Raw genomic sequence first — 13970 nt, 5'->3', positions numbered from 1 at the left:
AGGCAGAATTACTGATTGAGAACAAGATTGCATTAGAAATGGATTCAGAGACATCAATAAGAAATACAGCAAGTGACAACTGCTGATGAACATTTGCCATTCTCTCGCTTCTCTAAACCACAGCAATGCCTTCGAGATGCCACTTGTGTCCATCATTTCAGAAGGACCATGGCAGATGCCACAAGGTGTTTCCAAGAAAGAGTAATTTTCAAGATGATAGACTTTAGTTACTCAGCTGCTTTTAGAACATCTTTACGTAGGCCTAGGTTGCACAGGATGGCCGAGATGGTCTGAGGAAATTCAACCAAGCAGCTGGACCTCTTCCAGTACCAGGCTATAATTTAATGGAAAATACACTTAGAGATGAGGACCTTTACATCTATCAAAACCAGAGATTTCTTTACAGCTGTGGTTTGTGGCAAAAAAAAAAATCTCCATGCTGCAGGATGTGGGATTGGTTTCTCACATCCTGCAGATGTAGTGAACAGCTTTCAGGCAGAGTCTCTGTAGGGTATATGCTGGCACCACTGAATTATATGAAGGAACACTGATCTTTCAGGTGGTGTCTTCTGAAGACAAAGATTTATTTCTCCTCCTTTCACTGAGGCAGTGGTCTTTGTCTCTTATTCCACTCAGCTGGCTAGGCAAGATGATACCTCATTGCTGTCGACAGGGACCGATGCAAGAAACAGTTCAATGTACAGGTCATGCACGCTGCAGGAAGGAAAGGTGACTTCCTTCTCTGCTCTGCCAACACTCAGAAATTCCTCACTAGCTGTTTACAGATACTCATTCATCACATACAGAAATCATCATGAGGCATTATAAAAACATATCATAGCCAGTGCATGTACATTACTTGACGAGAAAAGCCAGCTGGGTCATATCAAACCAGACACTTCCTGACATTCTTACGGAAGGATTTCTTTTTTCTCCTGATGTCACTATCCACTTCAGGAAACAGACAAAACAAAGATTTGCTGTGCAGCTAGGGGCAAATTGTACAGGATTTGTGCAATGCATGTAGCATAATGACTAGGGAATGTCTTGGTAACCATGTTCTAGTCCTTTCTTGAAACAAAAATTCAGGGTCTTTTGAAGTGTTGTAATCCTCTTGCAGGTAGACTAGATGCTTGTGAGATCCACTGTGTTCAAGGATGTATAAAAACCCTCCACTTGTGAAGGAAGGCAGCAGCAGACAGTCCAACTCATACCAAGAGTCTCTAGAAGACATCCAGCTTGCCACAAGCTGCCTCGTGTGACACAACTTGACATCTGCCCCGCTCAAAGGACACTTGCTACAGAAATCTCTAACTAGAGAGCCTGAAAGTCTCATTTGGATACTGCTATGCTGTGTGCTCTGAAGAACTGGAAACAAATCAGACGAACAACAAAGAGAAACAAAATAAAGGAGGTGGCAATGAAATCTCAGGGCAGTATTGCTGTGGCAGCAGTTACAATGTGCTGGCTACACATTTTAACTTGTCTTTCGTTCTTACCAATTTGCCCTCAGCCAAAGCATTGCTCAAAAGACCTAAGAAACTTGTAGAGGCACCGTTTGGCAGGAGGAGCCACCAATCTTTATTCTTATATATTTCATGAGGTATTTTCAGTAGACATATGGAGACACAAGCTTCGTAGTCTGCAGATAAGAAAAAGAATTCCTAGCTAATATCATACACAAAATGTATTCCACACCAGACTTCTGGAATTAGAAATGCTGGAGAAAGCATGCATTTAGGAGGGAAGACAACCCCATTTGGAATGGAAGAAGCATCAAAGCATCACACAACTGGAAGTGTAAGTACCGTAAATAGTAGCACTGAACGGGATGTGAAAGGGATGCCTACAACTTCCTTTGCCCTCTCAGTAGATTCACAGCTGTCCAGCTGCACATCTTGAAGAATGGCAGAGATATCCTAGATGTATTAAAAACATCTGACACAGCATGACTTTCTCAGAATAGGTAAGGCAAAAATCACTTCAAAAATGTGATGAATCCTACATAGTAATTACTGGAAAGAGTGAAGAGAAACCCTTTGAAAAAAACGAATGTTGCAGTAGAACGAAGGAGTGACAATGGTCGAACGTTTGGACTTGGCAGTAGAGGAACTTTTCAAAGATGCCTTCCTGACTTTGATGTGGTAGTACCCAAGACATGGGCACTAGATCAATAATCCAAAAACATTCATTTTGTTTGGTTGGGATTTTGGAGTTTATTTGTTTGTTGGGGGCGTGTGTGTGTATATTTTTTGTTTTAAGAAGATTTTATGATTCTTCAACATAACTACACTGAGCAACTTGTCTCTTTGTCTGGGGTAAGGGACCTACACTTCACTACAGCTGTCAACTATGGCTAAAAGAAATTTTCTAAAATAGCCTTGTGCAGGGACATTCAAACTAAAGTAATGTTCCAGGGTTGTCTTCTGTTGCACAACCCAGAAAACCAGCAGGAAAAGGCCAAATGCAATGTTGAAATTGTTTTAACAGCACCTCTTCCCCCTGCCCCAAATGATAAGAATTCTGGTAATAAAAGATACATTTTAAACAGACCCCCAGATTCTTAATAATTGTATCAATATTTTTAAAGGCAAATTAAATAGTTTTGTCTGATAAGTCAGATAAGGAAGCCATTCCTTCTCAAAGAATGTAAGATTTCTCAAGTTCATTGTGTGTAGGTGTGGGTGGGCTCACACAGAAGTATATCCCTTTCCTTAGGGAACCATTATGATTCACCAAATACCACAGCCAAAGACTACACACCAGGGTCTCCACAGTGACCAGTGATTCTTTCCTTTAAATTAGAAACAGCAGTGAAAACTCTTTTCCCACGAGGGTCGGTAAAATCTGGTATTGGTAAGGTAACAGACAGGGCAGACACCTCAGCACAGACTTGGTTTCTTGGTTGTCACCTTTAGTCCAGTGGAGAGGTTAAAATTGCTCTTTGAGAAATTCCCAGTCCAAAAATTTTTGGAGATGATCAGCTTGTGTTTCCTAACTACTCATTTCTAAGGCAACAGGAAAGCTCAGTCTAATTATTTGGGAAAGCACAGTAGAGTTCCAAAACTGGGGAGAGGGGGGAAGCAATTACCAGGTACTGTAGTTCTTTAAGATGTGTTGTGGTTCATTCACCCTGAAGGTGCTCTACACTCAAGCACTTTGGAAGACAAACAGGGCAAGAAGTGAGTGGTAAGTATTTTCTTTCTCATACTTAAGCAATTAACCATTTAGAAAGATTGCATTATGGACAACTTCCATACAACAACCTACTGCCCCCCAAATCACAACTGTCTTTTAAGGTGAGTATTTGCATCCATATGCTCATGAAAAAGCATCATTCTAAAGGCCTCTGTAATACACAGTGCCCACCCAGGGGAACCCAAGTGAAGGTGCAGACAAGCTGTATGTGACAACTTGGCAGTTGTCAGCAATGGAGTCCCAACAGCACAGAGTGAATTCTGGTGAGAGATGCAGTTGTCACGGAAGACACCTTTGCCTTGGCTCTTCTGGTAGGCTGTACTGCAACTGTCAAAACATCCAAAGTCAGGCTACAAGACCATCTAGACCATCTCTCCTTCCTGACTGGTCCAGAGCACATGCTTGATAGACAAACTGAAAAGTGAAAATGCCCATTGTGCTGCTTCTCCAGAAGAGTCACTTGGAAAGTCTTAGACAGTTCTTGCTCATTGGTTATTTTTCATTATCTCCTAACAGATTACTTGGGTTTTATGGCTGTCTACTTATCTTGTCAAACCATCTGCACTATTTTGCATTCATAATACCTTGTGACACAGAGTTCCATGGGTCAGTCACATACTGTAGGGAAAAGAGTGCACACACCTCTTTTTCCCCTTTGAATAAGATGTCTGCTAGTTTCAGTTCACGTCCCTCCTTCCATCTTGCAAAACTCTGAACAATTATTCCCTTTTCACTTTTTCACTTCCTCTTTTCCAACTAACCACTTTCTGGATGAAGAAACTATGAATGTTTTGTGCTCCTGGCATAGGCAGACTCAAGGACTGTTTGACTGACCTGATAAAATGAGGTCCTCGTGATGTTTAGCATAAATAAGGACATCTTAGCTCTAGAAACATGAGGTTCAAGAAAGAACAAAATGAGGTCAAGTCCTAGGTTTAAGTAAAACTCAGAAGCTTCTTTTGGAAGAAACTCATAACAGATCCACAAGAAAAATGCATTCAGAATGGAAATAGTATGAAGAGCAGTCAGGCAGTTACTCACTGCAGCTAAAAAAATCCATCTGTTTTAACACCAGCAAATAACCCATCCAGATCCAGTGAGCCCAGGATTATCATGAACAGCAAATGTATAACTGACTGAGAAAGGAAGTACTTGGGAATTTCATCAAGTAAACCTTAACAAAAGTTAAGTCAGGAGCCAGACTACTTTTGTTTTCAGCAAATCATCCAAAATTACTGGAACTGTTGTATTAGTACAATGTACTTGAGAGAATGCAAACTGAGAATTCATTCTGTTCTATAAACTCATCTGTAAGTCAACAATCTTCCCCACAGGTAAAGAAGAGGAAGGGTCCAGCACTACCACCCATTCAACTTCATGCAGATGAACACTATCCCTATTCTGTTATGAGGAAAAGGCACAGTACTGAGACTCCTGCTAGTCTACAAAGGTCTTGATACCAAAACCTCCTGCCCCAGTGTGGAACCAATACCAGAGATTTGTGTGTCAACCTTCCAGGCATCATAATGAGGAGCAATTCTAACCAGCCATAATTGATCAAAAGCATATCCAAACTTGAGAATAGAACTTTCACTATGTCTCATTAGCATCCAAGACTAAATGGTCTATTTAGTGCTGTGATTTCCCACTGATGGCACTCATGTAACTTGTGAGGCTGTTTTAAACGCCAAGATGAACCATATGAAAGTGAACTTTCTGTACTGAGTACAAGTTAGCTAACCTACAACCCCTCAAATATTCTACAGCCCCCCAGTAATGTGCAACCCCTCAGTTTTTATGTTGTATATGTTTGCCACCTAAACACAGGAGAAAATGCATGTATGAACTCTGCTTTACCTCAGACTCCAGGACTCCAACATGTACCTCACTCCTTTCAAGACTAACAAACCTGATTCTCTCATTGGAACAGGCTCCTTAAGTTAAAAGCAATGCAAACATGGAGTGGGAGAGAAGAGGAGGACCCCTTGTTTACATTACCCAGTCTCACAAGTGAAGTAGATGCCGGATGCCTCTTGGGAATTTCTATTGGTAATTCTCTTTTTTCACTGTAAACAAAGACACTTTAGATGAAACTCACTGATGAACACAGGGACATAAATGTCAAAAAAGCAGAAATAAACTAATGCCCACTTCAGAGCACATATGTAATTGTACTCCCCTCATGCAACTACTACACTAGAAAACTCTTCCTGTAAAACACCTTCTCTCCAAGATGTCTGGGAAAGACTTCTGTGCCTGAAGCACGTTTTGGAGAAGGAACAAACGTGGAGGTGACAGAGCTGCAAAGAGACAAAACACAGATGTTATCCTTCAGTACACACACAGAGGCATACATGGACTCCAGGCTAAGGGATACAGGGATATGGTAAAAACAAAAGACTGGAATTGCAGGATTTGATCCGTATTCTTTATTGCACATGCTCCCAAGGTTACTCTGTGCTCAGAGCTGTGATCAGCAGATGCCCAAGGCAAAGGAATACTGCTATTTCCATTGATGTGCTAGTTGCTCTAACATATCCTGAGGCTGAACAGTTCAAGGTCCAGATGTTTGGCTTGAAGTAAAGGACCAGTCTTGAAACCTGGGGGCATTTTTATTTGTTGAGTGCAGACAAAAAACCTTCTAGGGGCAGAAGATTCAAGACTTTGCTCTTCCTGGAGCTGACAAAATTAATCTATTTGAAGTGAGAGCCTTAGACATGCATTTCTGTAAATATTTGTAAAAGATCTTAGAGGCAAGATGTCTGAGACACTGCTGCTAAGGCATCACAGGAGGAGATGCTCTGTTGGCTACATCTAACATGCAATGCAAAGAAGTTCAGGAAACATGCTGGCTATAACAGAGTACAAATCATTACCCCAAACCAAGGGGACTGGCAAAGCTGACAAAACAATTAAGCGATATTCATAATGGGCCAGCACCAATTAACAGTTTACCAGACAAAGATGTAAAAATACCATTTCTGCCAATGATCTTCCAAAGACAAATACCTCTACTGTGCTGAATGTGCATTTACATCTCTACCTGCCAAGTCTCTCTGTTTTCAGTGGTGGCTGTGACAACATGAACTAGACACTAGAGAAGACAAACCAATGAGAGTTCCACAAGGATGTACAGCTGCTCGATCTTCTACATGAAAGCCAGTCAAATAAGGATAACTCAGATCCCCTGGGACAAAGAAAGGAATGGTCTCTTATCTACTGAGGTTAAATCTCAGAGGCAAACCTATAGCAAATATCATGCCATAGCAGAGTAAATGATGAGAAGACAGATCCAATGTCTTGAAGCCCACAGCTGCTGAGGATGTGCAGAAGTTTGAGGTAACAACTTCTGCAAGTATCATTTCACTAATCATGAGCCTACAACTTGATGCATCAGTAGAAACATCTATCTTGAAGATCCATTGGTGGAATTTAGTGATCATAGACAGAAGGGACATGATCTCTAGGTAACTTCACAGACTTTACAAATCTCTGGGTCACTGATATGTGATGGCAGCACAGCAGACAAATGCTGTGAAGATTCTTTAAGACCACAAGAAAAAATGAAAGTACAAGAACACTGAAAAAATGCAGAGAAATGTGATTAGGATGATGACTGTCCAGGAAATAAAAGAAAAGCCAATTAAGTAAGAGAAGCAACAACCATGTCAGAGAGCTGCATTTTGGACAAATGAAGTATTCAATGTTGAATGTGAGAGTGGAACAGAAGCAGAAAAATGCATGTTCTGTCTTATGAACTCATGCCTGGAGCAAGTGTCAGTGAAGTGACTGGGGGATGAACACAATTATTTCATCTTCTCACAATTTATCTGGTCTTAAATGACAGGAAAATCCAAGAGTGAACATGAATACTATAACTGTAATAGAAAATACTTTCTCCCTCTGACACTGTTTCTTCTGTCAGCTATTTGAGTTGACCATTAGCTACTTGCCAACGCTTGAGGATGATCTCAACACTGACTATACAGGCTAGAAATGACAGGGGAGCTGTGGAACAAGAAAATAGATAAAATAAGTTAATAGAGTCCAACCTGTGAGGGCTCTGGTACAAGGAACAGGACTCTTTGAGAATGACAATCATAGTACCTGCTGTTTGACAAGACAGAAGTTGCAAAATACTAGGTTTTCCTTTAACCTGGCACCAACAAAGAGCTAGAGCTGAAGCTGCTTCCTGTTCATCTGAAGAATGGGTGGATCTTCTCTCCAAAACATTTTCCAGCTGCTGATGTTGTTTTCTACCACAAGCAAATTAATTTTCATAGCATTAGGCAAACTTTAACTGGAGTGCTTTACCAAACCACTACCACAATTGATAGGAGCCACCTGGGCCTTAGAGTTCAAGCTTGGGTATGAAAACATCAGTCAATTAAAAGAGTTTATAAAGCCTAAACAAATAGTAATCAAAATACAAACACAAGCCACACAGAACAGAAGCATCCAACAATGACACATAAAAACAGATCCAAAACCTGTCCAATGTAATGACAGTAAATATTTTGGGGGTGTGAATCAATAACTGAAATTATAACCAAACAAATTAAATTACTTTATTCAGACCAATCAATCTATGTGTTTCTCTGCCAAAATTCAGGATGGCAACCAACATGGATGTCTACAGTCATATATTCTAAGATTTTTCTCTGCTGATGGTTACCATGTGATGACAGCAGAGAATCCTGGCTGTTACCAGACTAGGACACCCTGAAATGGCTGAGCAAATGAGAATTGTCTGTCCAAACTCAGACCTTAGGAAGAACGAGCTGGAGGACCTCCGTCTTATAGAAAGATCTCATCGTTTATGGAAGGTAGGGATCTCTAGACTCAGAAGCAGGAGCTCTCACAGAGGCAGTCATTCACCCATCACCAGCTTTCATAGACATTCAGGTACTCTCCTGAGAGGCTTGCTCTCCCACGAGGGCCTCCTTTTCACTCTTTCCTGGATGTTATGGGAGTGTGGTAATACGAAGTCACTGCTGCTTTTTTCCCTTGGCCTGTACTTGAAGCACTACCCCAGATTCTTCATCTGGTGTTCAGCGTTAGTCCTTCTCTTTGAGTAGAAGCTGCAAAAAAACACAAAGCAAAGATTTTTGGTAATCATGGAGGACTGCTTTGTGAGAAAAAAACGCTGCACTGCTCTGCAGTTCTCAACCATCACCAGAAATTCAGATCTCCCTACCACATTCCCTCTGTCTGGAGTAAGAAATGAGGTCACAGACCAGTATGACAAAACCTAAGTTAATAGAGTACTGTGTGAAAAAGTACTCTTGGTATTCTGCTTATGTGCCAGAATACCTTCTTCATCCTGCCTTAGACTCATCTGACTCATCTCTTCATATGCTCTTCCAGTAGCTCTAAATCCTTCTCCCACATCAGTACACTTTGTTTCTTTCTATGCATCTTTTGCATATTTGCCTGCATGGGATTCTGCTTCCCCGCTCCAGAAGATGCTGAGGATCCTGGTGCAGGAGAGATAAAGGTGTGAAAAGTCTGGCCTTTAAAGGAAATTAAATGGGCATAAAGAAACATAATTGTACTCCCAATACTATAGAGATGGATTTTAATTCCACATAGTGGAACATTATACTCCTTAGGCACATTATGGGGGAAATTCAATGTCCTCTTCACTTATTTTACTTAAAAATCCTTAGCTATATAAAAAGAAAACTCTAAAATGTTTAAAAATGTAGCAAATTTTTTTTAGAGAGTTTTCATTTTACAGCTATTCTAGCAGTTAAAGCTTGTCCTGCATATGTAGCACTTCAGCTTACTCCTAAATGTGACTGATGTTTGTTGAGAGTGGGTTATTAACAATATTTCTATATTAAAAAAAACCAAACCACTATCCTTCAATGCCCAGCATAGAGCCAAATGTCACACAGAGAATGTGGAAAGATGTTTAGAAAGCAAGATTACCAGCTATGTCACTGCACTGAAAGTTTGGCACCTGAGTTAGGAATCAAACCATCAGCCATGTCTATGAAGATGGGATACCAGTCCAGAAACCTATCCCTAGGCAATGTGCTGAAACCAGAGGAAAAGGCACATGAGAGAGTCAGCCAAGTTCAAGCTCATCTTCCTGTTTTGAAGAAACTTGAGCCTTCCTTTCCCTACAGAAATGGACAGTACAATTTGTCTTTTCTCATGAACTGAATTAAAGTCACTTTGCTGAGCTGTTCTTGTATAGCTGCCTTGAGGACTCAGCACAGAGAGGGACATTTCTATATTTACACCTAAACACGTAGATTCCCATCATGAGTGAGTTCATATTGCATAAATATTAAGAAATAGAATTCTATGAAGTTTTATAATCTCAAGCTGCATTCCACCTCCTTCTGGTTGAATTGGTTGAGTTTCTGATTGAGTGTAGTGGGGACAGAAAAAATCCCTCATTCCTTACACCAGCCAACACAGATTCTCCTTGGTGATAGAGTCATTGCAGCAAATCATCACATACAGCAGAATGAGTTCCCTTTTTCTCTGCCTGCCAGGAGGTTTTGAAGTATCTGTCTGTGTATGTCTGTGCACATATTTACATACTGTTGTGAAAACCATGACTGCACCTCAAAAACTTTATCACTTTTTTTTACACAGGGGTAAGAAAAGTATTTCTTTCATTTTGTGGATATGATACTGAGTCACAAAGAAATCACAGGACTTAATGTAAAGTGTCACACAGACTCTCAGCACAGATGTACACAGCCTTGATCAGGCACCAGCATCTAATCCACTCTGCTTCCAAGTTGCAGGATTGAGACAGAACAGGGCACTGGGCTGAATGACAATATTGGGTCAGGGAGCCATGCTAACAAAAACATCTTTTAGACTCAGTTTGGGCTGCTTAATCATACCCACAGCAAATCTGTGTTGAAAGCAGAAACCCCCTTTCTCCTTGAAAAGATCTGATAATCCTAGAAATTCTAATCCTAGAGTGATGCCCAGGATTCTCTTGCTAATATACAGTGCAACTAAGAAAGGCAATAAATAGATGGGGTTTATTTATATCCATGGGTGACTGACAGTAGCAAGGCAGGACAGCTGAAGACAGAAGGCCAGCTTTCCTTCCCCTGTCTTTTGGGCACAATTTCAGGCTGGCTTGCTGGACCAGACAAGCAAGGGAAAGCAGCAGTTTGGAGTCATGAACTTGAGGAGTAGGGGTGTGTGATACAAACTGTACACACAACTGCATTCAAGTGAAGTCTCCCTGCATGAAAAGAGTGAGCAGCCTCATTAACAAGTAGACATATAGCAGTGGAAGTCAGCATGAGCCTTCCTGCTCTCCATTTTACAGAGACACTGGGTGGGCTCCTCACCCTGACTGCTAATGCTCCCTTGTACCTGACAGCCTTCATTCAGATTTCTATTACTCAGCTCCCTACTCCCTGGTTTGTTGTGGCTTTATTTGCCTCTTCCCCATCTTTCATTCCATAAACTTCAGATGCCCCTTTTACTCTGTTTGCACATGTTTTGGCTTCTATTTTTAGTCACCAGATTAAAACAACATCCACTTTGAGTGGACAAAATCATCCTCTCATCCTCTCCACAGATAACTTAATGCCAAAGGGCCAGATGGGAGACAGAAGTGGCCAAGATAGTCTATAACCTCCCCCCCCCAGTTTTTGCACACCTGATCTTGAATTACATTCCCAACACATCGAAGAAATACAGGCAGCTCACCACCTAACTACTGAGAGCAAGCAGTGCTCAGCCTCCAGTCATGCTAGCTGCCTGAAGTCATTACTTATTCTGTTTTGGAGTTTTCTTCGAGGCTATCAGAAGTGAAGGCTCATAAAATTGAAGCTCAGTTATAGTTCTCAGAGAAGCCAATTTCTGAGACTGTCCTTGCCTTGTTTTCCTAGAGGTCCTGAGACTCACAGTGTCCCTTCAGCAGCATGAGAACACTAGTAACAGTCAAAGGCTCCTTACTGTCATAAAAGAAAGGCAAAAGGTTGACTAGAGGTGTGAAGGGTAAAGGAATACATGTAATTTCTGATCACTAGAAGTGAATACTGACCTCTAGCTGAAAGGTGATGGCCAAATTGGACATTATCTATTCAACACCCATTTGAGAAGGGCCTGAAATGCTGCTTTTGGTACAGCTTAAGCACTGCTGGGACTTCAAGAGACTTACACAGAATTTTCTGGTAACTGGACAAACTCAGGATGGTCATGTCCTGTTGACAATTCCTATCTATTTTAAAGGTAAAGAAACATCTGTATTTGCTCATTGCTACTCATAGGGTAATGCTTCATTTCTCCTTTGAAGAGTATCAAGAGACAGGGCAATGAGAAGTCCTTTCTTTAGCCTTCTCTTTTCCCTTCTGATGCATCTAGTACTGCAGTCTTGTCTGTCATTATCTGACCTGAGACAGATGCAATACTTGTAGCAGGTAGAGAAATTATATTTTCCCCCTTCCTCTTTAATGATAAAACGTTGGAATTCCACAGGGGAGACATAGAAGATCCAGGATGTTTTTGTGATGCGTGAAAGAACAATGGCTGTGAGATGATAATTCCAAGAATGTGAAACCAATCCTTCATTGCAACTGACTCTTTGCCCTCCCAAGAAGTGGGGCACAACAGTAGGATTCACCTCACGTTCCACTCTGCAAAATACTATAGGCTGGACTGATTCAGCTTCTGCACAGAGACAGCACCACAGAGAGATGCTGACACAAAGTTACTACTGCAGCTGACAAAAGCGGTATGCAGGGTGAGAGGCTGCACTGGAAAAGTCTGTTGCAAGGTGCTGGCTATCACACTGCTGTTCCTTTTCAGTGACCCACCCAAAACTTCTCAGACAGACAAGTGGTTCTGGAAGGATTTATATGGCAGAGCTCATCGTTACTCCACTCCTGATCTGGGAAAAAGGAGTAAAGATGACATCAAAAGTTGCTCTTTTGTGTCATAAGATATCTTGTGCCTCAGTGAGGTAGAGGTTACTTGAGGTGCACATTTGCAGGTCACCTTTCAAAGTCAAGACCACTTGTGCAGTCAGTCACAGCAACAAGAGAGAACCAAGAGGGTGGCAAGTGAAGACTGGAATTAACAGGATTAGTGGGAGGGAGGAGGCGTACCAGCAATGTGCTGTGCAGAAACCTGAGTGATTCCTTTTCCCAGCTGCTCCTGTTGAATGACTTGGACAGTGTGGTGAGACCAGCTGAAACCATAGCCAAGGTTCCTCTTGGGAATGTGGTAACAACATAAAAATAAATGCATTGGTGTTCAGCAATCTACTGCCTTCTGGGGAGCCTGGCAGAAGCCTGGACAAGGTTAGGCAGCTGGGAATTCCACCCTACTGTAGCAAATGGCTGGCAGTCTGACACAGACCATGCACAGTGGCAACATTACATATCCTATCCCATTCCCACCCTTTATGTGCCAAGAGAATTGAGAGAATGGCTGACAAAACAATCTCTAAATCCCAGGCATTTTCTTTGTCTGGCAAACAATACAAAATGATTGTATGGATCTTGTTTAAATGCCTGTTGAGTTTACTTGCCTTTGGTTTATTTTTCCTTGCTGGTGCCCCACAGTTTTGAAGGTTGTTCTTGTGCAGACCTGCTAAAAAATATCTTATTTTCTTTTCTTATAGAAAAGAGGCTACATTTCAGTAACAATGTCAATTCAAACAGTGGGTAGACAACAGCCAGTCACAGCTTAGCACCTCCAAAGTTAACTACAATTTCACATCTCCCATAACAAGACATACACAACGTTCTTATGAAGGACCATATAATAATCTTGGATATAAAAAACCCTCTAAAAATACTCAGTCTGCCTTTGTAGTTCCCGTAAAATGATAATAATAAAAACTCAAACCCAACCTGGAGTATGATAGATGCAGAAAATACTAAGTGCTCCTTACTACCACTAGTTTGCAAGCAGGCTCCACTCATTAACTCTGTACTGGACCATACTGCTTGCACATTCACCTTGCTCAGGTGGCATTTAAACACTCTTCTCCACCTTAATCTACAAAGGAAATCACTGGAAAACCAGTAACAGCAGCCTGCCTTATTCATGGGTTAGATCCAAACCAGTTTATTAGTCCCCATATTCTTCATCTCTTGGCAGCTCAGGATCCAGGTTTAAGCCCATTAATTTAGAGAGTTGCATGCCTTCAAGACTTGGCATTCATGCAGATATGGGGGCCAGGTGAATATCGCAAGTAAACTGCATCATGCTGCAACTGAGCTCAAATACAGATGTAGAAATCACAGGGAGTAAAATCAAGTCTATACCACCAAGAAGTTTCCTCCCTAGCATCAGACTGAACTCTGACATTCACCTTCTGTACGAAGTATTCCTAAGAGAACTAGAACACAAATTAGTTTTGACTCATGCATTAAACTAGACTAGGTAGAGATCTGAGACTTAGCAGTCTCCACTGCTGTCCAACTCAGATAGTGTATTACTAACTTATGCCCCTCAATCAGTAACTAATGCTTTCTTCTTCTCCCAGCACATGTAGTGGAAAAGCCATGCAGACACTAGTAATATAAACATTAGCACAGTGAAACTGCATCACTCTTAATCAGTCTGAGCATGAAAAGGGCAAAGTCCTGTCAAGTCTGGAGCCAGGCATCACCAGCCTTGCCCAATTTTAATCAAGATTCATATTTTTTGCAATTATATAGGTTATTAGCACATTAGGTTCTTTGCCATAGCAAAACAGAATCCCAGAAGCATTCTGCCTTCTCAGAATTTCAAACTAAAACAAACTCTCAAGAAGTTGGCAGCAAACCTAGTTG

The 13970-nt window shown here is 41.3% G+C and overlaps 1 protein-coding gene across 9 annotated transcripts in view; it reads right to left on the bottom strand.

Annotated features, from left to right (window-relative positions):
• Positions 1-5612: 5612 nt before the first annotated feature.
• Positions 5613-13970, bottom strand: part of TTLL5 (tubulin tyrosine ligase like 5) — a 140937-nt gene continuing 132579 nt past the window's right edge. For 4 of the 9 annotated variants that reach the window (XR_010303751.1, XM_064150057.1, XM_064150065.1 and 1 more), the window contains one exon: positions 5613-8279. Coding sequence is in view for 6 of the 9 variants with exons in the window: in XM_064150065.1 (XP_064006135.1) it covers positions 8225-8279 (55 nt within the window). In the remaining 3 variants the exon portion in view is untranslated. Of the gene's footprint in view, positions 8280-12718; positions 12781-13970 lie in introns of those variants that run through there. The other 5 variants (XM_064150040.1, XM_064150098.1, XM_064150049.1 and 2 more) reach the window with 4 other exon arrangements.

This window comes from Pogoniulus pusillus, chromosome 1, assembly GCF_015220805.1.
Source record: "Pogoniulus pusillus isolate bPogPus1 chromosome 1, bPogPus1.pri, whole genome shotgun sequence".
Lineage (NCBI taxonomy): Eukaryota > Metazoa > Chordata > Aves > Piciformes > Lybiidae > Pogoniulus > Pogoniulus pusillus.
This window is presented reverse-complemented; position numbering and strand designations above follow the sequence as displayed.